At 44.9% G+C, this 27,425-nt stretch overlaps 1 protein-coding gene across 1 annotated transcript in view; it reads left to right on the top strand.

Moving 5' to 3' along the window:
- Positions 1-27,425, top strand: part of ush2a (Usher syndrome 2A (autosomal recessive, mild)) — a 458,847-nt gene that overhangs the window by 153,501 nt on the left and 277,921 nt on the right. The window contains 10 exon segments of the mRNA XM_065004287.1: positions 218-376; positions 4,964-5,192; positions 5,713-5,798; positions 5,801-5,980; positions 9,102-9,380; positions 10,790-10,959; positions 12,550-12,694; positions 22,906-22,926; positions 22,929-23,011; positions 23,223-23,346. Coding sequence (XP_064860359.1) covers positions 218-376; positions 4,964-5,192; positions 5,713-5,798; positions 5,801-5,980; positions 9,102-9,380; positions 10,790-10,959; positions 12,550-12,694; positions 22,906-22,926; positions 22,929-23,011; positions 23,223-23,346 — 1,476 coding nt within the window.

Here is a 27,425-nt window from a genome sequence, read left to right as displayed (position 1 = left end):
AAATACCCCTCACACACGCACGCACGCACGCACGCAGACATTGTCTATTGTGTTGCATAAGACATGCACAGTGGTTAATAATGTTATTGTATCTTCCCCCTCTTTCTCTTATCCCCTCCCAACCCCTTTCCCATTTCCCACATCCCTCTCTCTCTCTTCTTCTCTCCCCTACCCTGCCTCCCTTGCTCTCTGTCTCTCCCCTTCCCCCCTCACCCAGCTCCTATCCAGCAGCCCAGTCCAGTAGGGTTAGTCCTGACCTCCACCTCCATCCGCCTGACCTGGAGGCCTCCTGACGCGCCCAACACACACACACTCAACTACACACTGCTCAGGGACGGCCTAGATATACACACTACGCAGAGACACTACCCATTCAGTAAGTACACACACATTCACAGGCACACAAACACACACACACACACACATTTTGTATACTTTATTTGAATCCACCAATCAAATTGACAAAAAAAGGATCAAACATTTCAAAGGTCCCTGTATGCATAAAGCACCCCCTTCTCCAAACAGCCAGGGTGCCTACGACAGCTGAAACAGAGCAGTATCTAGCCAACTGCTTTGCCCTACTTTTTGTCAGGACCTCAATCTGGAGGCACCGCACTGCAAGTCTGTGTATGTGGCCGAGACTGCCAAATATCAGAGCCACCAGCTTGCACCTCCACCCGAGGCTGTCCAAGCGTGGCACGAGGGGCTGGTATTTAAACAGCTTCTCAGCAAAGGCCTGCTCTATGTAGCCGTCCAATGAGCAGCCCACTTCAAAAAATGAGCACCTGTCCCTGGCCTCCCCTCACAACAACAATATCTGGTGTATTTGACACACAGGAAAACACATAATCAAAGTCAAACCAGCTTCCCCTTACACAAGAATGTTTATGCACGTGTACTGTTTGTGAGACCACTTATCTCACTTCAATGGCTATCAGGTCAACAAGGCGGTCATGTCTAGCAATGTACAAATCCTTGTATGAACAGCAGCCATTCACAACATGGGCAATGGACTCCATTACATTTGACTCATGTATAACACAAAATGGCTCATGGTTTGCTGGGTACCAGAGTGCTAGATTACATTTTGTTGGTATAACTCACAGCCTCGCCTTAAAAGTAAAGGTTAGAATGTTCTCGCCAATGGCAAAATTCAGGTACATGGAATGGGAGACAGAGTGGGCATCACAGTTCAGAGCAGTGAGTTTCCCCTGCAGCCTCAGGCCAGTCCAGTGTTGCAGTAGCTGCATCCGTCTGATACCTAGGAGTGTTGTCCTGGATGTAGGATGAGATGTTCCATCATGAGTGACAGATCTCTCCACAACAACACTGAGATCTGACCACAACTGCTTCAGAGGCCGTCACTGACTCAGTTTACATATCAGTCCGTTTCCACCTGAGCTACACTCCAGTCCGGTTGCACAGGCCATTGAGGTCCGGCCAATCTGACCACACTCCAAAGCACACAGCACAAGTGTCCAATCCAATTTTCAATTGGCCTTCCTCTTGAAGCCTAGGAAGTTGTCTTCAGTGTCCCTGGCCAGGGGAACCTTCCTCTTGAAGCCTAGGAAGTTGTCCTCAGTGTCCCTGGCCAGGGGAACCTTCCTCTTGAAGCCTAGGAAGTTGTCCTCAGTGTCCCTGGCCAGGGGAACCTTCCTCTTGAAGCCTAGGAAGTTGTCCTCAGTGTCCCTGGCCAGGGAACCTTCCTCTTGAAGCCTAGGAAGTTGTCCTCAGTGTCCCTGGCCAGGGAACCTTCCTCTTGAAGCCTAGGAAGTTGTCCTCAGTGTCCCTGGCCAGGGGAACCTTCCTCTTGAAGCCTAGGAAGTTGTCCTCAGTGTCCCTGGCCAGGGGAACCTTCCTCTTGAAGCCTAGGAAGTTGTCCTCAGTGTCCCTGGCCAGGGGAACCTTCCTCTTGAAGCCTAGGAAGTTGTCCTCAGTGTCCCTGGCCAGGAGAACCTTCCTCTTGAAGCCTAGGAAGTTGTCCTCAGTGTCCCTGGCCAGGGGAACCTTCCTCCTCCGTAGGTCCAGAAGGAGGGAGGCTCTGGCTAACTTCTTCGGGACACCTAACCGCCCCTCTCTTCGGGACACCTAAACGCCCCTCTCTTCGGGACACCTAACCGCCCCTCTCTTCGGGACACCTAACCGCCCCTCTCTTCGGGACACCTAAACGCCCCTCTCTTCGGGACACCTAAACGCCCCTCTCTTCGGGACACCTAACCGCCGCTCTCTTCGGGAGACCTAAACGCCCCTCTCTTCGGGACACCTAACCGCCCCTCTCTTCGGGACACCTAAACGCCCCTCTCTTCGGGACACCTAAACGCCCCTCTCTTTGGCTCAGGAAGACAAAGTCACGTGTGGTGTGTGTGTTGAAGCATTGCCACTTTTTCACCACCTGAACAGTTTTGTTATTAATTTCCCCCAGAACCTTCTGTGGGAGAGGCACATGTGCAAGCAGATGTTTAATCTTTGCTAGGGCCACCTCTCTCACAGCTTCTAGCTTCATGACCACAGGCAGAGGGGAAACGTCAATCATATCAAGCCTGGTTGAATACACACGGACGAGCTCCTCAACTTGTTCCCACTCGCCAGCAACATAAAATGTATGTAACTATATGTTTCGTGATGAGAGTAGACTCTGATTGGTTTATTCATTAGTGTAAATCAGTGTAAATGTTGGGGGCTTATCAGTTTTAGACTTGTACCAGAGGTTACCTCTGCTGTGTCTTTCATACAACACTGCATATTTAGTGTCTTTCATTTCCAGCCCATCTCAAAAAATCATCTGTGAGAGAGCATGTTTTTAATGACATGGTCTTCTCTGGAGGTCATCTGGAGGTCACCAGCATACCCTCTTACTGGGTTTGGTGACACGCACGCATGCACGCACACACACACACACACACACACTGTATGTTTTTTTTTTCACCTTTATTTAACCAGGTAGGCAAGTTGAGAACAAGTTCTCATTTACAATTGCGACCTGGCCAAGATAAAGCAAAGCAGTTCGACAGATACAACGACACAGAGTTACACATGGAGTAAAACAAACATACAGTCAATAATACAGTATAAACAAGTCTGTGAGCAAATGAGGTGAGAAGGGAGGTAAAGGCAAAAAAGGCCATGGTGGCAAAGTAAATACAATATAGCAAGTAAAACACTGGAATGGTAGATTTGCAATGGAAGAATGTGCGAAGTAGAAATAAAAATAATGGGGTGCAAAGGAGCAAAATAAATAAATACATAAATTACAGTAGGGAAAGAGGTAGTTGTTTGGGCTAAATTATGGATGGGCTATGTACAGGTGCAGTAATCTGTGAGCTGCTCTGACAGTTGGTGCTTAAAGCTAGTGAGGGAGATAAGTGTTTCCAGTTTCAGAGATTTTTGTAGTTCGTTCCAGTCATTGGCAGCAGAGAACTGGAAGGAGAGGCGGCCAAAGAAATAATTGGTTTTGGGGGTGACTAGAGAGATATACCTGCTGGAGCGTGTGCTACAGGTGGGAGATGCTATGGTGACCAGCGAGCTGAGATAAGGGGGGACTTTACCTAGCAGGGTCTTGTAGATGACATGGAGCCAGTGGGTTTGGCGACGAGTATGAAGCGAGGGCCAGCCAACGAGAGCGTACAGGTCGCAATGGTGGGTAGTATATGGGGCTTTGGTGACAAAACGGATTGCACTGTGATAGACTGCATCCAATTTGTTGAGTAGGGTATTGGAGGCTATTTTGTAAATGACATCGCCAAAGTCGAGGATTGGTAGGATGGTCAGTTTTACAAGGGTATGTTTGGCAGCATGAGTGAAGGATGCTTTTTTGCTAAATAGGAAGCCAATTCTAGATCTAACTTTAGATTGGAGATGTTTGATATGGGTCTGGAAGGAGAGTTTACAGTCTAACCAGACACCTAAGTATTTGTAGTTGTCCACGTATTCTAAGTCAGAGCCGTCCAGAGTAGTGATGTTGGACAGGCGGGTAGGTGCAGGTAGCGATCGGTTGAAGAGCATGCATTTAGTTTTACTTGTATTTAAGAGCAATTGGAGGCCACGGAAGGAGAGTTGTATGGCATTGAAGCTTGCCTGGAGGGTTGTTAACACAGTATCCAAAGAAGGGCCAGAAGTATACAGAATGGTGTCGTCTGCGTAGAGGTGGATCAGAGACTCACCAGCAGCAAGAGCGACCTCATTGATGTATACAGAGAAGAGAGTCGGTCCAAGAATTGAACCCTGTGGCACCCCCATAGAGACTGCCAGAGGTCCGGACAGCAGACCCTCCGATTTGACACACTGAACTCTATCAGAGAAGTAGTTGGTGAACCAGGCGAGGCAATCATTTGAGAAACCAAGGCTGTCGAGTCTGCCGATGAGGATGTGGTGATTGACAGAGTCGAAAGCCTTGGCCAGATCAATGAATACAGCTGCACAGTAATGTTTCTTATCGATGGCGGTTAAGATATCGTTTAGGACCTTGAGCGTGGCTGAGGTGCACCCATGACCAGCTCTGAAACCAGATTGCATAGCAGAGAAGGTATGGTGATATTCTAAATGGTCGGTAATCTGTTTGTTGACTTGGCTTTCGAAGACCTTAGAAAGGCATGGTAGGATAGATATAGGTCTGTAGCAGTTTGGGTCAAGAGTGTCCCCCCCTTTGAAGAGGGGGATGACCGCAGCTGCTTTCCAATCTTTGGGAATCTCAGACAACACGAAAGAGAGGTTGAACAGGCTAGTAATAGGGGTGGCAACAATTTCGGCAGGTAATTTTAGAAAGAAAGGGTCCAGATTGTCTAGCCCGGCTGATTTGTAGGGGTCCAGATTTTGCAGCTCTTTCAGAACATCAGCTGAACGGATTTGGGAGAAGGAGAAATGGGGAAGGCTTGTTGTTGTTGTTGTTGTTGTTGAAAACACACAAACACACACACGCACATACATGCACACACACACACACATTCAATTCTTTCCTCTCTCCTAGGCCCTGTAACTTATGTGGACAGTGGTTTGTCTCCGTTCATGGATTATTCTTACCAGCTAGTAACGGCTAACGTTAACGGTCAGACGGTGAGTGTTCCGGTCAGTTACCAGACCCTGGCCGCCGCACCGGACCCTGACCATATCCTTCTGACTCTGGTGGGCCGACCAGGACCGACTACAGCCAACCTCAACTGGACCCGACCACAGAACACATCAGGTCCACAAGAGAGGTATGGACCAGTGGGCTGCTGAGGGGAGAACGGCTCTTAATAATGTCCGTAACGGAGCAGATGGAATGGCATCAAACACCTGGAAATCATGGAAACCATGTGTTTGATGTATTTGATAGCATTCCACTGATTCCACTCCAGTCATAACCACGAGCCTGTCCTCCCGAATTAAGGTGCCGCCAACCTCCTGTGGTATGGACCCAGTATTCTAAACCCCCTCTAGGTGTCCCATCTAACCTCAGTGGATAAATAAAGAGAGAGTGAGCGAGAGACTTGTATTGAAAAACACTTTCAATAGTGAATCCATTGAACATGATTGTTTGTCTAGGACTAAGCCTAATTTGTGTCCAGGAAACGAGCTCTTAAGAATTCTCAACCAGCTGAGTTGAGATGAGACTAGATGTTCTTTTATGGTCTGTGAGTCCCTAACTGAAGGAGTAACATTGGCTGGTCAGTTATCATGGTCAAGTCATATTGACTAATAAACTAAACTGATCCCTCTATCTGTGTGTTCCTGTAGGTTTGTGCTGAACTCAGTGGAGGCTGGTACTGGTAGGGAGCGGGTCCACTATACAGGTCTAGAGACCCAGGCTGCAGCCGCTGGCCTCTCCCCTACACCCACTACAACCTCACCCTGCAGGCCTGTACTACTGGTGGGTGCACCTCCACCCCTCCCCTGCCCCTCCTCACTTCACCCAGCCCCCCACAGGGACAGCCCCCACCCAGGGTCAACGCCACCGGACCGCACCAAATGCACGCAGCCTGGGACCCCCCCGTTCGTCCCAATGGTACGACCCGAATCGCCTCTCGATCTGTGTTCACAGACAACAGGAATGAAATGGAAGAAAATTGAGAAGAACAAATAGTTTTGAGAAGGAGGTACTATGGAGACTGTCCTATTAGGATGCTCCAAGAGAACACATGTTCAACTCCCCTTAACACTGTGTCCCTACAGTGTTCTCCTGGATCCAGGGCTTTGTACAGTCTCTATAAGGCTCTACCATATTAAGCCTGTGTAACCACCACCACACGTACTGCATTACATTATATCGCTCCCCGAGGCACATTGAAACAAATGTACTTCTACCAGACATTATTATTCATGTCATTTAATATTCTGTTTTGAATCGTCATTCAACCTACAACTAGAAGTGCCATGTTGGACTGGCTGTATTGAAACAAGACATGGGGGAACAGACTCATTGAAGTGCCAGTGTGATAGGGAGCGTTGGAGAAGAGAGAGAATAGAGAGAGAAAAGAGGGAGAATAGAAGTGTTTATTTCTATTGTGTTGTGATGCCTGCCTGTCCTCGGCTCAACCTTCTGTATTCATTCACTGCCTTGTTAACACTAATGAGCAATGTGGATACGATGCTGAGCTTTGATTCTCATGTGGATGAAGAGTCTCTCTGCTATATGAGTATTAGAATGGGATATGAGAATGCACTGTGCTGGTATTCATTCATTCTATTTTAGTATTGGCTGAAGACCTGTGGTTGATTAGTAGCTTACAGTATGGTACTGTAGTGATGCATACAGTATTGTATCTCCTTGTGTCCTACTAGTGCTGAGCAACAAACTGAAATTGCGGTTATTTTTCGGCTGTTAACCCAGAAGAGTGTAAGCCCTGTCTAAGCCGGGGGGATACTACTAAGCTATATGGAATTGTTTTAAGAAGGTCATCCCAAGGATCAATTTGCTATTTGAGTTTTCAGACGAGTCTTGTGACGCCTGTGGGTGTGCTAGAGAAAAACAACCAACATGTACATGTTCCTGAGAGTCTCATCTTTACAGTGGTTTTCTAGGCCAAACCGTTCAGACGCTACAGACGATTTTGTGAGAAGACCGATTTTCGGGATGTCTCATGGTCTGACAAATACCGCTCTAGCTCTGTCACCTTTACCACAGATGTGTAAGTGTTAAGTAGACAGATGCGGATGTGTTAAGTAGACAGATGTGGAAGTGTTAAGTAGACAGATGTGGAAGTGTTAAGTAGACAGATGTGGAAGTGTTAAGTAGGCAGATGTGGAAGTGTTAAGTAGGCAGATGTGGAAGTGTTAAGTAGGCAGATGTGGAAGTGTTAAGTAGACAGATGTGGAAGTGTTGAGTGGGCAGATGCGGAAGTGTTAAGTAGACAGATGTGGAAGTGTTAAGTAGGCAGATGTGGAAGTGTTAAGTAGGCAGATAGGCAGATGTGGAAGTGTTAAGTAGGCAGATGTGGAAGTGTTAAGTAGACAGATGCGGAAGTGTTGAGTGGGCAGATGTAGAAGTGTTGAGTGGGCAGATGTAGAAGTGTTGAGTGGGCAGATTTAGAAGTGTTGAGTGGGCAGATGCGGAAGTGTTGAGTGGGCAGATGTGTAAGTGTTAAGTGGGCAGATGTAGAAGTGTTGAGTGGGCAGATGTAGAAGTGTTGAGTGGGCAGATTTAGAAGTGTTGAGTGGGCAGATTTAGAAGTGTTGAGTGGGCAGATGTAGAAGTGTTGAGTGGGCAGATGTAAAAGTGTTGAGTGGGCAGATGTAGGAAGTGTTGAGTGGGCAGATGTGGAAGTGTTGAGTGGGCAGATTAGGAAGTGTTGAGTGGGCAGATGTGGAAGTGTTGAGTGGGCAGATGCGGAAGTGTTGAGTGGGCAGATGTGTAAGTGTTAAGTGGGCAGGTGCGGAAGTGTTAAGTAGGCAGATGCGGAAGTGTTATGTAGGCAGATGCGGACGTGTTAAGTGGGCAGATGCGGAAGTGTTGAGTGGGCAGATGTATAAGTGTTGAGTGGGCAGATGTAGAAGTGTTGAGTGGGCAGATTTAGAAGTGTTGAGTGGGCAGATTTAGAAGTGTTGAGTGGGCAGATGTAGAAGTGTTGAGTGGGCAGATGTAAAAGTGTTGAGTGGGCAGATGTAGAAGTGTTGAGTGGGCAGATGTAGAAGTGTTGAGTGGGCAGATGCGGAAGTGTTGAGTGGGCAGATGTGGAAGTGTTAAGTGGGCAGATGTGGAAGTGTTAAGTAGGCAGATGTGGAAGTGTTAAGTAGGCAGATGTGGTGAATTGAGATGCATCCAATGCAAAAAAATCAGATCAAGCCCGAACTGTGCGATGTAGTAGGGAGTTGTAGTTTCCAACAGGCCAATGTTCTACATAGGTTAGTACAGAAAACATGGTAATTAACTCAAATGACCATAATCCATTGCGCGAGTACTTGTCCAGTCTGTGTGTTTCTTTTACGCCTGCTACATTGGGTTAGTGTGGGGAAGACACAGAGAGAAGAGACAGAAGAATGTGCGATCAAGAGGGATAGAGAGCAGTTGCTTCGAGAGGTATCTCTACCTGAAAATACAATCTAAGTGATTGATAGTTGGTATTCAGCAGGCATAAAAGTATGCCTTATTTACTTTGGAGAACTACTAAAATAGGAGTTTTGTCAGAAGCTCTATAGAGATGAGTTGATGACTTGGAATGATATAATAAAGTCAACAAATAAAACAAATGTAATATACGGCATCAACTGAAATATGTGATTGAATTAAAGTAATGTGAATAAATGCTGGTTAATAAGTGATAATCAGTAATGGACAGTCACTACTATTATGGGACTTTTAGAAATGGTTTTATTCTGTGTTGTTACATTATTCAACGCACATCATTTATAGTGCATTTAATGTCAAAAAATAGAAACCGAAGTAGAAAACCGTGACCAAAAAAAATCAAATCCACTGTGTCATAAATAGTGGTTCTCTAACTTCTTTTTAACTTTGATCAATATAATGTACTTTATCATTTCCTTGTGACCCACCTGGTATAAGAATATACAATATTTCTGGTAAAGAACAGGTCCTAATAGGAACTAGTCACAAGCTAACCCATCAAGAACTGATTAATATGGAATTGAACATAATAAAATCGTCTCTTTTGTTTCTGCCTCCATAGGTGTTATTATAAGGTACGAGCTCTTCATACGAGGGCCAATGGAATCGCAGAACACCACCACAAGCCCCGCCCCAGAGCGTAGGGTGTTTGTGAGCAGTGGTTGGCTGGATCCCCGCCTCCCGTCTGACTCAGCCAAAGAGAGTGCTCTGCCTCCTCCCCAGAGCAGCGCCATAGTAACAGACCTGCAGGCCTTCTCCACCTATCAGTTGCGAGTTCTGACCGTCAACATGGCCGGGAGTGTGATATCAGACTGGACTACAGCTCGGACACAGGAGGGGGGTCAGTTAAACACACACACACACACCAGCATACAAACACAAACAGTGACGAAAAAAGTCGAGAGAGTGTGAGGTGAGCACTTACAGAGAGAGAGAGTTCCTCTGGGGAGGCCTCTGGGTGTGTAGTTCTAGTAGTTTTGTGACATAATGGTTGGTGGAAGTGAGGGAGGAGAGGGATAGGGAAGAGAGAGAGAGAGTTCCTCTGGGGAGGCCTCTGGGTGTGTAGTTCTAGTAGTTTTGTGACATAATGGTTGGTGGAAGTGAAGGAGGAGAGGGATAGGGGAGAGAGAGAGAGAGTTCCTCTGGGGAGGCCTCTGGGTGTGTAGTTCTAGTAGTTTTGTGACATAATGGTTGGTGGAAGTGAAGGAGGAGAGGGATAGGGAAGAGAGAGAGAGAAAAAGAGACAGGAAGGAGGGGGGTTTCTGATTAAAGCATTCTAATTCCAAAGAGATGATATGGCTCATTAGAACTAGACTGTGCCCCCAAACAAAACTCACAGCCCCCTGTCTGACTGTGTAATAGCCATGAATCACATTACACACCCTGTGTGTGTGTGTGTGTGTGTGTGTGTGTGTGTGTGTGTGTGTGTGTGTGTGTGTGTGTGTGTGTGTGTGTGTGTGTGTGTGTGTGTGTGTGTGTGTGTGTGTGTGAAAGAGTGTTTGTGCACTCCTGCATGCATGCGTGAATCGCATTAAACACCTAACACTAGGTGGCTTCAGAGATAAAGAAGAGATTGGAGAGATACGACGAGAGATGGGGAGTGTGTGAGATAACAGGTGTTTCTAAATGTGCTGTGCTGTGCTGTGCTGTGCTGTGCTGTGCTGTGCTTTCATTCAGAGGGCTGTGTGAGTGTTGACTGAGGCTTATTATGCCAGTACTCCTGAGCCATGTTGACAGCTCCATCACAAACATAAACACAAATGCTGCTCCACATTTGGATCAAACATGCAAATGGTATTTTACAGCTTGTGTTTGGAGTGGATTCTGTGCCCAGAGTAACTTAACAAGCTCTCTCTCTCTCTCTCTCTCTCTCTCTCTCTCTCTCTCTCTCTCTCTCTCTCTCTCTCTCTCTCTCTCTCTCTCTGCATTTCTGTGTTTCTGTCAGGGTAGCTGTGTCAAGTTGACATGGTGTGAAAAACACTGTTGTTTTTTCAACCTGGCTGTGCTCCTATTTGACAACATCCACCTGCTTCAGCTGTTCATTAAAACCCTCCACAGCAGTTACACTGACGCAGTCAACAGAGTTACTATTATGGACACTGTGATTTAAGAGTACTTAATGATAAAAGAAGAGATTTGGAAGTAACGTGTGTGTGTGTGTGTGTGTGTGTGTGTGTTTGTGTGTGTGTGTGTGTGTGTGTGTGTGTGTGTGTGTGTGTGTGTGTGTGTGTGTGTGTGTGTGTTCCATAGCTCCGGAGTTCATGGCTCCTCCTGAGGTGTCGGCGGTGTCATCCTCATCCCTAAAGGTCGCGTGGAGGTCAGCGCGGGGTCAAGAGGCTAGAGGACAGGTCACTGAATACAGGGTGAACCTGGTCACAGAGCAGAGGTCCAACCCGTACGCACCACCTGTTATCACACAGGTAACATACTTACACAATAAATAGGTACACATGCTTCTCCCTCATTCCTAGATTTCCTGTCTTGGCCCTAAATCATCTTAGAAAAATAGATAGACATTCGAAACACCACTACTTCTGCATTCCCTTAGAAAAACACATACAATATCATTGCACAGATAGGAGTGTTCTCATCGGCTCAAACAATGCATTTTTAAAGTGTACCTATGATGAAAATTACAGGCCTCTCTCATCTTGTTAAGTGGGAGAACTTGCACAATTGGTGGCTGACTAAATACTTTTTTGCCCAACTGTTTGTCTAGTCAGCTGTCCCCCTAGGTAGGACTATCCCTCTGCTTTCTCACTGTCCTCTCTTAACAGGACGCATAATGTCTCCTCGTAACATATCGCTCTGTTCTCGCAGTCTGTGTGTGTGGTGTGTGCTAGAAGATTGTGTTAGCCTGCGGAGCTAAAGCCTAGGCATTAGCTAGAGGAGCGAATAAGTCTCAAGCAAGTTGACACATCTCATGTAAATACCATTTAGCGGACAATTTTACCCAAAGTAACTTACAGTAGGGAATGCATACATTTCTGTATGTGTGGGCCCAGCAGGAATCAAACCCACAGCCCTGGCGTTGCAAGCTCCATGCTCTACCAACTGAGCTCCATGCTCTACCAATTGAGCTCCATGCTCTACCAACTGAGCTCCATGCTCTACCAATTGAGCTCCATGCTCTACCAATTGAGCTCCATGCTCTACCAACTGAGCTCCATGCTCTACCAATTGAGCTCCATGCTCTACCAACTGAGCTCCATGCTCTACCAACTGAGCTCCATGCTCTACCTTTTGAGCTCCATGCTCTACCAACTGAGCTCCACGCCCTATCAACTGAGCTCCACGCCCTATCAACTGAGCTCCACGCTCTACCAACTGAGCTCCGTGCTCTACCACCTGAGCTCCGGGCTCAACTGAGTTCCATGCTCTCCTCCACCTGAGCTCAATGCTCTACCACCTGAGCTCAATGCACTACCACCTGAGTTCCATGCTCTACCACCTGAGCTCCATGTTCTTCCACCTGAGCTCCATGCTCTACCACCTGAGCTCCATGTTCTACCACCTGAGCTCCATGTTCTTCCACCTGAGCTCCATGCTCTACCAACTGAGCTCCATACTCTACCACCTGAGCTCCATACTCTACAACCTGAGCTTCATGTTCTTCCACCTGAGCGCCATACTCTACCACCTGAGCCCCATGCTCTACCACCTGAGCTCCATACTCTACCACCTGAGCTCCGTGCTCTACTACCTGAGCTCCATGTTCTTCCACCTGAGCTCCATGCTCTACCAACTGAGCTCCATACTCTACCACCTGAGCTCCGTGCTCTACCACCTGAGCTCCATGTTCTACCACCTTAGCTCCATGCTCTACCAACTGAGCCATACAGGACCACAAGTGTGTGTAGGGGGCCTATAACATCACTCTGATCCTCTGTGTGTGTGTGTGTGTGTGTGTGTGTGTGTGTGTGTGTGTGTGTGTGTGTGTGTGTATGTGTGTGTGTGTGTGTGTGTGTGTGTGTGTGTGTGTGTGTGTGTGTGTGTCTTTCTTGTCGCAGGTGCTGTATGTAGCCAGTCCATCAGAGCGTGTGTATGTAGCAGAAGGACTAGAGGCCTACAGGAGATATGACTTCACTGTGACTCTGTGTACGTCACTGGGCTGTGTGACCAGCCTGCCTGCCTCTGGACGAACACTACCTACAGGTACCACATACACACACACACACACACACAAACTGTACACTACCAACTGATAACCCACTCATTATAACACCAGAGATAAATATCATCCAATTATTTATTTATTTCTACCACACTGCTCAGAAATACTCCAGTATACTCCAGCAGTACTGCTATACTCCCATACAGTGTCTCTGTTTATGGAGTTGTAGATCATGAATGTTGCTGGTTAAACCTGACCACATGTTTGTATTGTCCCAGTTATGGAGGTGTAGAATAGCAGGTCAGTTACATATTTAAGAGACTATAATGGAGTGTGTCTGTCAGGGAACAAACTACCTCTGGATGGGAGAGGGGGATGGAAAGAAAGCAAAGAAGGGAGAGAAAAAGGAAAAAGAGAAAACAAGAAATAGGGAGAGAGTGAAGAAGCAAAGAAGAGAGTGAGGGAGAGGGAAGAGAGTGAGGGAGAGAGAAGAGAGTGAGGGAGAGAGAAGAGAGTGAGGGAGAGGGAAGAGAGTGAGGGAGAGGGAAGAGAGTGAGGGAGAGAGAAGAGAGTGAGGGAAAGGGAAGAGAGTGAGGGAGAGGGAAGAGAGTGAGGGAGAGGGAAGAGAGTGAGGGAGAGGGAGAGAGAAGAGAGTGAGGGAGAGAGAAGAGAGTGAGGGAGAGGGATGACAGGGTTCACACACACACATACACACACATACATTCACACATACACACTCACTCACTCACACTCACACATACATGCACTCAATCCCACACGCACGCACGCACGCACGCACTCACACACACAAACACACTCACACAGACGTTCACATACATACACACACACTCACATACACATACACTCACACATACATGCACTCAATCACGCACTCACTCACACACTTACTCACTCACATATTCAAACACTCACACATATTCAAACACTCACACATATATTCAAACACTCACTAGCCTCTTGACCCCGCGCTGACCTCCACGCGACCTTTAGGGACGAGGATGACACCGCCAACACCTCAGGAGGAGCCACGAACTCCGGAGCTATGGAACACACACACACGCACACACATGCACTCACTAACTCACTAAATTCACTCACTCAGTATTTCAGTCGAGACACTGGCGTAACCAGGGGGGAAATTCATTGTACACGGCAGTAAAAACAATTTACTGTTAATTACAGGGAGAAAAATGTGGCATAGCGCACACTCCCTGTTGGCCATGAATCATACACACACACACACACACACACACACACACACACACACACACACACACACACATTCTGTCATTCTGTGCGGGCCACTGCCATAGATTTATTACCAATATGGAAGTAGGATGAATTAGCCTCCTTTTTTAATAACTGAGACACAAATCACTGGGCCTGGGACGAGCTCTAATTGATCAGCTTTGTGTGATGGGCACACACACACACAGTGCCGCCGCACAGCTCTAACATATGGTCTGGGCTGACACACACGACCCGCACACATATTCATCCATATGCTCACACATGTTCACCGGTTGGTCCGTTTCTATTCCGTTTGTTACTTTGTTTGTCTGTTTTGTTTACGTCTTGAAGATGTGAGAATGTGTTTCTCTCAGGTGCAGGAATACAGCATGCTTTAACATATTCATACACATCCGAGGTTTTTAAATGTAGAAATCTAGATTATGTGGCATTTTTTGTGTTTTAAACTGTAGTCACGAAATCACTATCATTTTGTGTTTAGGAATGAACATGTTTATATCTATTGTTCAACAGCCTTAACCCTAATTTTTCGATTGATACACTGGTGGTCAATCTAAGTAACATAATGACAAGATCCAGATAAAAATCCGTCCGCATCTGGGGTGAAAGGTGACAGAGCTAGAGCGGTGTTTGTCAGACCAAGAAGACATCTGGGGTGAAAGGTGACAGAGCTAGAGCGGTGTTTGTCAGACCAGAAGACATCGGGGGTGAAAGGTGACAGAGCTAGAGCGGTGTTTGTCAAACCAGAAGACATCTAGAGTGAAAGGTGACAGAGCTAGAGCGGTGTTTGTCAGACCAGAAGAGATCTGGGGTGAAAGGTGACAGAGCTAGAGCGGTGTTTGTCAGACCAGAAGACATCTGTGGTGAAAGGTGACAGAGCTAGAGCGGTGTTTGTCAGATCAGAAGAGATCTGGGGTGAAAGGTGACAGAGCTAGAGCGGTGTTTGTCAGACCAGAAGACATCTGGGGTGAAAGGTGACAGAGCTAGAGCAGTGTTTGTCAGACCATGAGACATCTGGGGTGAAAGGTGACAGAGCTAGAGCGGTGTTTGTCAGACCAGAAGACATCTGGGGTGAAAGGTGACAGAGCTAGAGCGGTGTTTGTCGATAATCGGTCTTCTCACAAAAACATCTGTAGTTCTACATCTGTTTTCTACGTTTATTTATCCTACAGTTCTGACTTTGTGTACAGGGAGAATATTGTAAGAGCGGCCCATGTTCTGCTTTCTGTCGCTGTACATTTCAGAAGTGCTGAACACGTGCCGTTGTAGTCGGAAGTTTACATACACTTCGGTTGGAGTCATTAAAACTCGTTTTTCAACCACTACATACAATTTCTTGTTAACAAACTATAGTTTTGGCAAGTCGGTTAGGACATCTACTTTGTGCATGACACAAGTCATTTTTACAACAATTGTTTACAGAGATTATTTCACTGTATCACAATTCCAGTGGGTCAGAAGTTTACATACACTAAGTTGACTGTGCCTTTAAACAGCTTGGAAAATGATGTCGTCATGGCTTTAGAAGCTTCTGATAAGCTAATTGACATCACTTGAGTCAAATGGAGGTGTACCTGTGGATGTATTTTAATGCCTACCTTGCTTGACATCATGGGAAAATAAAAAGAAATCAGCCAAGACCTCAGAAAAAAAATTGTAGACCTCCACAAGTCTGGTTCATCCTTAGGAGCAATTTCCAATTGCCTGAAAGTAACACGTTCATCTGTACAAAAAATAGTACACAAGTATAAACACAATGGGACCACATAGCCGTCATACCGCTCAGGAAGGAGACGCGTTCTGTCTCCTAGAGATGAACGTACTTTGGTGCGAAAAGTGCAAATCAATCCCAGAGCAACAGCGAAGGACCTTGTGAAGATGCTGGAGAAAACAAAGTATCTATATCCTCAGTAAAACGAGTCCTATATCGACATAACCTGAAAGGCCGCTCAGCAAGGTTGAAGCCACTGCTCCAAAACCACCATAAAAAAGCCAGACTATGGTTTACAACTGCAAGTGGGGACAAATATCGTACTTTTTGGAAAAATGATTAAACAAAAATAGAACTGTTTGGTCATAATGACCATCGTTGTGTTTGGAGGAAAAAGGGGGAGGCTTGCAAGCCGAAGAACACCATCCCAACCGTGAAGCACGGGGGTGGCAGCATCATGTTGTGGGGGTGCTTTGCTGCAGGAGGGACTGGTGCACTTCACAAAATAGATGGCTTCATGAGGTGGGAAAATTATGTGGATATATTAAAGCAACATCTCAAGACATCAGTCAGGAAGTTAAAGCTTGGTCGCAAATGGGTCTTTCAAATGGACAATGACCCCAAGCATACTTCCACAGTTGTGGCAATATTGCTTAAGGACAACAAAGTCAAGGTATTGGAGTAGCCATCACAAAGCCCTGACCTCCATCCTATACAATATTTGAGGGCAGAACTGAAAAAGCGTGTGCGAGCAAGGAGGCCTTACAAACCTGACTCAGCTCTGTCAGGAGAAATGGGCCAAAATTCACCCAACTTATTGTGGGAAGCTTGTGGAAGGCTACCCAAAACGTTTGACCCAAGTTAAACAATTTAAAGGCAATGCTACCAAATAGTAATTGAGTGTATGTAAACTTGTGACCCACTGGGAATGTGATGAAAGAAATAAAAGCTGAAATAAATCATTCTCTCTACTATTATTCTGACATTTCACATTGTTAAAATATAGTGGTGATACTAACTGACCTAAGGAATTGTGAAAAACTGAGTTTAAATGTGTTTGGCTAACGTGTACGTAAACTTCCGACTTCAACTATAGTTAATGTATTGTTTAGTGTTGTGCAGTTTCTTTGCTGACTTGCATCTAAAATAATTTTGGGGAATTTGGCCCACCAAGATTTACATGCTAAAATCGCCACAGAGTATGAACCCCCCCCCACCCCCCGGCTTAGACTCTGAAGAATGGATTGTTGTTAGACCATTCTGCACTAATTGTCTGATCAAAACTTCCCGTTCACACATACTAACACACACAGACAAACTAATACACACACTCTCACACACACGCAGACAGACAAACGAACCCAACCTGTTGGTTTGGAGCATCCAAGACTGTCTGTGCCATTACCCATGTTGTGATTGTCTTGTGCCAGACCTTAATGTTGATGATAGCCATTTATCCATCCTTTACCCAGGCTTTTACGACTGTTTAGACACACAATCCACATATTACCCAGACACACCGTTACACAGAATAACCATCTGTCCAGATGGAGGAGACGGCATCTGCTTAGATGCTTTTATCTCACTCAAATTCTATTTGATTCTGTCAATACACACATCCACCCACAGTAAATTAACCTAGTTGGTCTTAGAGAGGAGTGAGTTGTGGGGTGTGGTGTGTAAACAGTAAGTAAAGGAACTTAATGGTTATGGAGTAGAACATTATTTTGGCGTCTCCCAAAGCAGTCTGGGATAAGAATGCAGACAGAGGAGAAGAAAGAGCATTGCTCAACCCCCCTCTCTCTCTTTCTCTCTCGCTTCATCTCTTCTTTACTCCCTCCAACTTTCAGTGGAAACTTTCTGTCTCCCTTATATAAAGTGTGTTTTGCACATAATTAAGAATTTCTTATACATATTTAAAGGAATTTCACCAGATTACATTTCCTTATGTAACTCTAAATCTAAAAATGAATTAAATTAGGAGGAAGAAAGATGTAAGGATGTCTGCATGCGTGTGTGTGAGTCTGTGTGTGTAAAGCCCACAGCACTCCTCCAGAGCAGACTCTCACCACCAGAGCAGACTCTCACCACCAGAGCAGACTCTCACCACCAGAGCAGACTCTCACCACCAGAGCAGACTCTCACCTCCAGAGCAGACTCTCACCACCAGAGCAGACTCTCACCTCCAGAGCAGACTCTCACCACCAGAGCAGACTCTCACCACCAGAGCAGACTCTCACCTCCAGAGCAGACTCTCACCTCCAGAGCAGACTCTCACCTCCAGAGCAGACTCTCACCTCCAGAGCAGACTCTCACCACCGGAGCAGACTCTCACCACCGGAGCAGACTCTCACCACCAGAGCAGACTGTCACCACCAGAGCAAACTCTCACCACCAGAGCAAACTCTCACCACATGGTATTGATCAGGTTGGATTGTGAATCAGTTGCTGACGGTAATGTTTAATGTATCCTACATCCATAAAGACTTGCTCTACAAGCCTAGCCAGCCCCTACCACACACACACACACACACACACACACATACGGCACATTGACGTGAACCCTGCTATGCATATTTCTCTCCTTGGGAAGCCTGGGGATAATTATTATGCATAAATCAATAGTTGTGCTGCTCCAGAGATATATTTCAGCGGTATTACAGTGCATGTAGACCGGGGATGATCCGAAGGCCCATAAAGGATGTCAGCTAGTGTAAAAACACAAAACACTCCTCCGGGCCTGATAATTGTTCCCCAGAAGTGTGTGTGCGTGTGTGTGTCTGCCCTGGGTGCGCTGTGGTGATTTAGCTGCTTCATTAACATGTTGAAGGCAATATTAACCTTAGTGTTGGACTGTTAACCTTGTTGTCAGAGCGTCATTGAGTGGAGAGGGGGCAGAGAGGATGACAGGAGGAGAGGAGAGACCAAGTGGCTTTTATCAACCCTTATGTGGCTGCCTCGTGGTAAATACATGGCAGCATATTAGCATCGCACAGTAGTCACTCACATATACACACACACACACACACACACACACACACACACACACAGTACATACATACACATAAACACACACACACACACACACACACAAAAACACACGCAAACAAACATACACACAGGCATGCAAACACACACGCACACACACACACACACACGCGCGCAAACAAACATACACACAGGCATGTAAACACACACACGCGCACACAAACACACAAAAACACAAACACAAACAAACATACACACAGGCATGCAAACACACACACGCGCACACACACACACAAAAACACACACGCAAACAAACATACACACAGGCATGCAAACACACACACGCGCACACGCACACACACACGCAAACAAACATACACACAGGCATGCAAACACACACATACGTGCACACACACACGTGCACACACACACACACACAGTACATACATGCACATAAACACACACATGCACACACAGGCACGCACACACACACACAGGAACACACACAAAGCCCATTATTCTTTAAGAAATTCTTCAAGCTCTGTAGGGCTGACCCCATTTAGTTGACTAGTTGATTGTTTGGTCGATAGGCTGTTGGTTGACCGAGATTTCTTTAGTCAAGCAGTTGCAAAAACTATTTTTTTCATGGTGCTTAAGACACCTGTGTGATTCACCCCTGTCTGAGGGGACTAATCCATGGCGGAGGCCACGGGGAGGGCACAGTCCATCACAAGACACCTGTCTGATTCACCCCTGTCTGAGTGGACTCATCCATGACGGAGGCCACGGGGAGGGCACAGTCCATCACAAGACACCTGTCTGATTCACCCCTGTCTGAGTGGACTAATCCATGGCGGAGGCCACGGGGAGGGCACAGTCCATCACAAGACACCTGTCTGATTCACCCCTGTCTGAGTGGACTAATCCATGGCGGAGGCCACGGGGAGGGCACAGTCCATCACAAGACACCTGTCTGATTCACGCCTGTCTGAGTGGACTAATCCATCACAAGCGGAGTGGACTAATCCACGGGGAGGGCACAGTCCATCACAAGACACCTGTCTGATTCACCCCTGTCTGAGTGGACTAATCCATGGCGGAGGCCACGGGGAGGGCACAGTCCATCACAAGACACCTGTCTGATTCACGCCTGTCTGAGTGGACTAATCCATTGACATCCATTGCGGAGGGCACAGTCCATCACAAGACACTAGATACTGAAATTGTATATGGTTATATTATGTAAAACCAAATGGTGCAACACTAATAAATCACAAGACACCTGTCTATTATTTTATAAGAAATCACAAGACACCTGTCTTTCCCCTCGTTGGATAAGGTCACAAGACACCGCTGATTCACCCCTGTCTGAGTGGTTCTGAAACACAATCTTCAGTACACCGTAGAATTGCTGCCTTTCCCTATGTTGCTTTGTGCATGCGGAGGCCACGGGAGGGCACAGTCCATCACAAGCAGTGAACCAGTAATATTGGGATGGATAACAAGAATGTACTGAAATTGCGGAGGCTAATAAAGCAGCAGGAAGGTCGCTGTCCGAGGAAACAAGCCTTGCCTTAGTTTCATTGTCTGTGGCGGAGGCAGCAGCAGGAAGAGAAAAAAAGTTAGAGAGGAAACCCCAACTTAATTAGGTCTATAATCAATATCCTAACTGTTCAATGTACCTGGCTTTATAAATCATCCATATATATCTACAGAAATAAGACAGATCTTTCTTATGTTGCCTGTTTGAGTGTTTGTAATAAAGGCTTTACAAAAAAATAATTGTTATAACAGACTGGTATTACTTATAAATGATTTAGTGTTTACACTGCTCCAAACAGGCAGAACAATGATATTGTAATCTAACAACACCAGTTTGTCCTCATAATATTCACAGAGCTCTCGCTCTTATAGCCTCCCTTTTCTTGATCTCCTTCTTACTGTTACTATTATAATGATGGTGATCATAACAGTAAGTCATATTGTCATTAGTGGTCTTTGTATAGTATCCTTGTATAACCATCGAGCTGGAGGCCTAGAAGTGACTCTTCTTTAGTCTTCATACCGTAACTTACTTAGGCCTATATTTCAATATATAGGCTACTGTATCAATCAATCAATCATTCGTTCATGCCATCACACAGCCTGAAAGACATGAATGCTTTGAAATGCTATCAAGCATTTTAGTTTTTTAATTAAATAACAAAAGGAAGCTTTGAATAATTAGCCTAAACAATAAATAAATGCATGCAACTGTTTTTAGTCTGGTGTAATAAAGGCTTTGTTTTTTTGTATCTCGTTAGAACAGACTCTCAGGGACACTTATTCATTAAGTGTTTTTTACACTGTCTGTCTACTGTATATATGGAAAAATCGATTGGTCGAAAGAACAGGATTACTTTTTTTTAGTCGGGGACAGCCCTAAAGCTCTGAAGCCCTAAAAGTTTTGAGGATCTTGGCTAGACAGCCATTTTCAAGTCTTGACATAGATTTTCACGCATATTTAAGTCAAAACTTTAACTTGGCTGCTCGGAAACATTCACTGTCTTCTTGGTAAGCAACTCAAGTATAGATTTGGCTTTTTGTTGTAGGTTATTGTCCTGCTGAAAGTTGAATTAATCTCCCAGTGTCTGGTGTAAAGCAGACTGAAGCAGGTTTTCCTCTAGGAAAATGCCTGTGCTTGGCTCCATCCCGTTTCTTTTTATCCTGAAAAACTCCCCAATCTTTGCCGATGTCAAGCATACCCATAACATGATGCAGCCACCACCATGCTTGATCATAAGGAGGCAGTTACTCAGTGCTGTGCTGTGTGGGATTTGCCGCAAATATAAGGCTTAGCATTTAGGCCAAAACATTTATTCCTTCTCCATGTTTTTTGTTGCAGTATAACTTTAGTGCCTTGTTGCATACAAGATGCATGTTTTGGTATATTTGTATTTTTTATATTTGTATTCTACTTTTAATTCTGTCATGTTGGTTATTATTGTGGAGTAACTACAATCTTGTTGATCCATCCTTAGTGTTTTCCCTTCACAAACAATGAACTCACTACTGGCCTCATGGTGACGTCCCTGAGCAGTTTCATTCCTGTCCTGCAGCTCAGTTCAGAAGGATGACTGTATCTTTGATGTGTCTGTGTGGTTTAATACATCATCCACAGCATCATTACTAACTTGACCATGCTTAAAGAGATATTCAATGTCTGATTTGTTATTGTTACCCATCTACCAATCACTGCCATTCTTTATGAGGCTTTCCAAAAGCTGGTCTTTGTAGTTTAATCTGTGCTTGAAATTCAACACTTTCTAATTTAGTCTTATAAAAAGAGATTAATACTTTTGCAACAACATTTGAGTTAATAAAATGTTTAAAATACTTTAATATTATGGAGTATTTTGTATAGATCAATGAGCAAAAACCCCACAATTAAATTAATTTAAATCCCACTTTAATGCAAAAAAACCAACAAAAAAACAAGGGGGGTGAATACTGCTGATAAGTAAAGGGAGAAATCACTGAAGATGTTTAAATGCGACCAGCCACTGAACCAAATTCTGGAGACACTGTCCTACTTGCTGATTCTATAGTAAAGAAAAAACACGGAACATATCACTACCAGCTCCTCTCTCTAGCGTATGTTCTGAGGGGTAACATAAAAGATAAATATTCCACAGAGGCTTCACAAAAATCCTATTAAAGGAGAGGGAATAATTTTGTAATGATATCAGAATTTCCATTATATAGACTCTATGGTTATTGATTGGCTGTCATTTATGGTGCCTTGACTGAGATGGGCTGGGAAGACAAGACATCCACCTCCATTTACCAGCTTTATTAGGCCTGTGTGTGTGTGTGTGTGTGTGTGTGTGTGTGTGTGTGTTGTTTGTGTGTGTGTGTGTGTGTGTGTGTGTGTGTGTGCGTGCGTGCGTGCATGCGTGTGTGTGCGCGCACGTGTGAAGGTGTCACTCATGGATAATTCACTCCTCTAGCTCATACGTGGGACCATCTAAACCACAGCACAGGCATGACGCTGAGATGTTAATGCACAGCTGTCTTTTATTACCCTCCATCTCTCCACTCGTTTAGCGCTTTAACCTGTTATCAGACTAGCAGACTCTCTGAGATGGATAATTACTGTAAGGGAGTCTTTGTCTAAGAAACAGCTGAACAACACACCCGTTTAAGAGCATTTGTAATTCTGCATAGAAGGTAGTACAAGGTAGTTACTTTTCTTCTCCTTCACTTTAATTATTATCTCTTTACTCTCTCTCCCATCTCTAGCTCCAGCAGGTCTTGCTCCCCCAGGTTGAGGCCAGTACATGGGACACTGATGGAGGTGACCTGGGACCCCCCCTCTCAGCCCCACGGACCCCCACCACTCTACCAGGTCTGTCTGTCTGTCCGCCTTTCTGTCAGATACTCTCATAACCAACTACAGAGGGACATTATTGTTTAAATTCCTTTAAAACATATTTGTACGTACATATCTGTTGTGATACTTCCACTTTGTGTCACGCCTCGTCTTGCTGTTATAGAGCCTATGTAATCAAACCCAGAGAGTAACTTCTACTGTTACATTTGAACCCGAACTCCGTCAGGTGGAGCGAACCGACCTCTCTCTCTCTGATCCCCGTGACCTCGTCGTTAGGGGGGCGATGTTCCCCGGCAACGGTTACCACCGGTTCCCCAGCGACACACTACCGGTCAACAGCGACTTCACAGGTACGTGGCGACTGTAGATGCACACACACACACACACATACTGTACACACACACAGTAATATACACTCATTCATATATCTTTATGTACATATTCTTTATCCTCTTACACTGTGTATAAGACAGTAGTTTTGGAATTGTTAGTTAGATTACTTGTTGGTTATTACTGCATTGTCGGAACTAGAAGCACAAGCATTTCGCTACACTCGCATTAACATCTGCTAACCATGTGTATGTGACAAATAAAATTTGATTTGATTTGGAGTATCTACATCTTTGTGTAAGAGCACAGCAAAATTAATAGTTGGTACATTATAAAACACATAAAAATACATATAGTTTATCACTTGTTTAGTGTTGTTCTGTATATGTTCAGACTGAAACAGTATTTCTGTGGAAGAGTCCCAGCTAAGTGAATGACTTCCACATGAGACAGAGGACAATTACAACAGTGTTTACTCACATAATTGGAGAACTGAGCTCCAAATCAAAACATGTTCTGCTTCATCTGCAAACCCAACCAAAACATCCCTAGTCGGCCATTTGTTTAAATTATATTATATATGTTTTTTAATTGGCTCTTATGCTAATCAAATAGATTCCACTACCAAAGCATCCGGTTGATTCACCCAGCAATGTTACAGGTGGGGAAATGAAAAGCCTTCATTAACTTGTTTTCTCCTTCCTTGTTTGAGGGATTTGTAACATATTGTTTTTACTTAGATTTTGTCCTCAAATGCCCAAATCCTTACTCACGGTCAAATCTGGCACACTGGTCACCTCTCACTCTGGCATCACTGTGGCATCACCTTAGCAGACTGTGTGTGTGCGTGTGTGTGTCTCCAGCACAGTGTTCACTATTAGACCTCACGTTCAGCATCTCTCCCCTCCCTAGTTCTACAGGTCCAGTAAACTATCAGAGAAATCTGTCTATATTTGTATGAATAGACCACCAGTTACTCCTTAGTCCCTCTCCAGTGTAGGACATTATGCAGCCTGCATATCATATCATAAAGTAATGGTAGAACCTGCTGACCGAGCCTGGTGTGGAGATGCACGGCCATCTGCCCTTAACTCTATTAACGTCTAGCAGCTATTTCCCCTTTTCTCCTTTAATTATGACGCAGGATAAATCTTTATAAATCAGGCCCAGGCTTCAGTCCTGCTGCCGCTAATTGATCAATGGCCACAGTCAGAAAAGGAGTCTCGTCCTTGGGCCCCACGCCATTACACACACATACACACATAAGCGTACACGCGCGCAAAAACACAAACCCATACACATACAAGTGCATACACACACACACCCACCCTAATGAAGAGGCACAAAGCAAAACTATCGCCTCACACACTCCCAGATTAGCTCTGTTTGAGATCGCTCTCTCCACACAGCCATCGCTTCCTTGCGCTCAGTGTGTATTAGGTCTTTGTGTGTTTTGTTTTATTGGAAGAACAAAAGTCTCCAGAAAATATACATCTAAAAATTATTCTTGATGATCTTGTCAAGGTGTGTGGAAAGGCTTCTTTAAAACAGTGCTGAGCGTTTTTTTACAGGCTATGATAAAAGACCTGAGATGTAGATAGATAGAGGTTAATGGATCAAATCATTGGCATAAACAGGATGTATTCACTATCATCGAGGTGTTTTCATCATAACCATCCCTTTCCACATTCAATACTAACCTCATACCTTACATCATACCCCTCGTACCCTACATCATACCCCTCATACCCTACATCATACCCCTCCTACCCTACATCATACCCCTCGTACCCTATATCATACCCCTCATACCCTACATCATACCCCTCATACCCTACATCATACCCCTCATACCCTACATCATACCCCTCGTACCCTGCATCATACCCCTCGTGCCCTACATCATACCCCTCGTACCCTACATCATACCCCTCGTACCCTACATCATACCCCTCGTACCCTACATCATACCCCTCTTACCCTACATCATACCCCTCATACCCTACATCATACACCTAATACCCTACATCATACACCTAATACCCTACATCATACCCCTCATACCCTACATCATACCCCTCGTACCCTACATCATACACCTAATACCCTACATCATACACCTAATACCCTACATCATACCCCTCATACCCTACATCATACCCCTCGTACCCTACATCATACCCCTCATACCCTACATCATACACCTAATACCCTACATCATACCCCTCGTACCCTACATCATACCCCTCGTACCCTACATCATACACCTAATACCCAACATCATACCCCTCATACCCTACATCATACCCCTCATACCCTACTTCCAATTATATCTGCGGAGGCGCACGCAACACCAAACAAATCAAATCAAAGAAGGATTCGAAACGCACCGTCTGTACGGCAAATTGATCAGACGGTGGAACTCATCAATGCTTTACTGCAGCCTGATGGGCTTTCTGTCTCAAATCACTCATCATCCTCTCTTCCCATTAACGTAATGCACTATTTAGAATATATTTTAGAATATTAATAACGTGATGTTTTCATGTTTCCATCATTTGTTCATTTAGTTTGTGTATTATTGCGTTTTCAGGGAACATGGAGTCGAGTGGATGTATGCCACTTGTCTTTGAGAGGTCAATGTGCTTTATGCTAAATCTGGGCTCCAATCAAGGAAGCCTTTTCACTATGAAATCAATGCCTGAGAGATGAGTGCAGGTTTCTTTAATGGATTCATCCATTTAGAGATGTTTTTTATACATTAAAAAACTAGACCTTTGCCTTAGCATGAATATGAATGTGATTGGAATCTGTTTTTAAACCAGACAAATCCCAAAGATTTGAACTGAAATGAACTAAATCAAAAACGGTGTGTAAATAAGAAACCAAAAAGAGAAAGGAATAATGTATCCTGACTCTACACACTCTATCGTAGCGTGCGGAAGAAATGTTAAATGATACAAATGATTTTCCTTAATTAATTTGATTGATTGCCGTGCGGTGTCGGCACGGAGGCAAAGTGGAGGGAAAACTTTACAGACATCATTAGTTTTTCTCCATTTAAAGATTAATCAGGAGAGGCTGGGCTCTTTAGCTCTGTCATTTGTATATTTAATGGGCTGCTGCAGAATCTATGGCGGTAATTAGCGCTAGCCGCTCTCTCATTAATACGACTGGGCTGATTAATGCTAGCGCCACGCTAACATGACTGGAGTGATCCGCGGGATGTTCTGACTAGATTACACCAGCCAGACCCTGTTTGTTTGGCGTCATGACAATTAGAATAGTGCTCAACAAAAGACCAGGGAATAAAGACCAGGGAAATAGGAGGATGGATTCTGCTGAGACAATATGTTTGTTTTGTGTATGAGGCATTGGAAAGGGTTTGACTCTAGGATTGTGTTGCAAATTGTGGCAAGTTCTTTTTAATCTCTCACTGTTATTATAATTATAATACACTGTACATGTAATAGATACCAGTTATGATATCTATAGATCCTTATTTAAACAACCTCCACATTAGTCTGTCCTATATCCATATAGCCTTTATCTCGGAATGTTGAGTCTACAACATTTACAACAGGCATGTCTGCCTCCAAGCATGTGCGTTGGTGCCTGCCTCTGTGTGTTTGTTTGTGTGTGTGTGTGTGTGTGTACTGTGTATGATGAACTTTACACACACAAACGGTACATGACTCAGATCCCTTAAGAGTGTCTGTCACGCCCTTGACCTGAGATATCTCTGTTTTCTTTATATTTTGGTTAGGTCAGGGTGTGACTCGGGTGGCTACGCTAGTTTTTGTATTGTCTAGGGTTTTGTATGTCTAGGGTTTTGTAGGTCTAGGTATTTGTATGTTTATGGTGGCTTGATATGGTTCCCAATCAGAGGCAGCTGTTTATCGTTGTCTCTGATTGGGGATCATATTTAGGTAGCCATTTCCCTTTGGTGTTTGTGGGATCTCGTTCTATGTTTAGTTGCCTGTCTGCACTATTCATATTAGCTTCACGGTTCGTTTTGTTGTTTTGTTAGTTTGTTCAGTGTTCATTCTATTAAATAAAGAAGAATGTACGCATACCACGCTGCGCCTTGGCCCGATTC

The sequence above is a fragment of the Oncorhynchus nerka genome, linkage group LG18, assembly GCF_034236695.1.
Source record: "Oncorhynchus nerka isolate Pitt River linkage group LG18, Oner_Uvic_2.0, whole genome shotgun sequence".
NCBI lineage: Eukaryota > Metazoa > Chordata > Actinopteri > Salmoniformes > Salmonidae > Oncorhynchus > Oncorhynchus nerka.
This window is presented reverse-complemented; position numbering and strand designations above follow the sequence as displayed.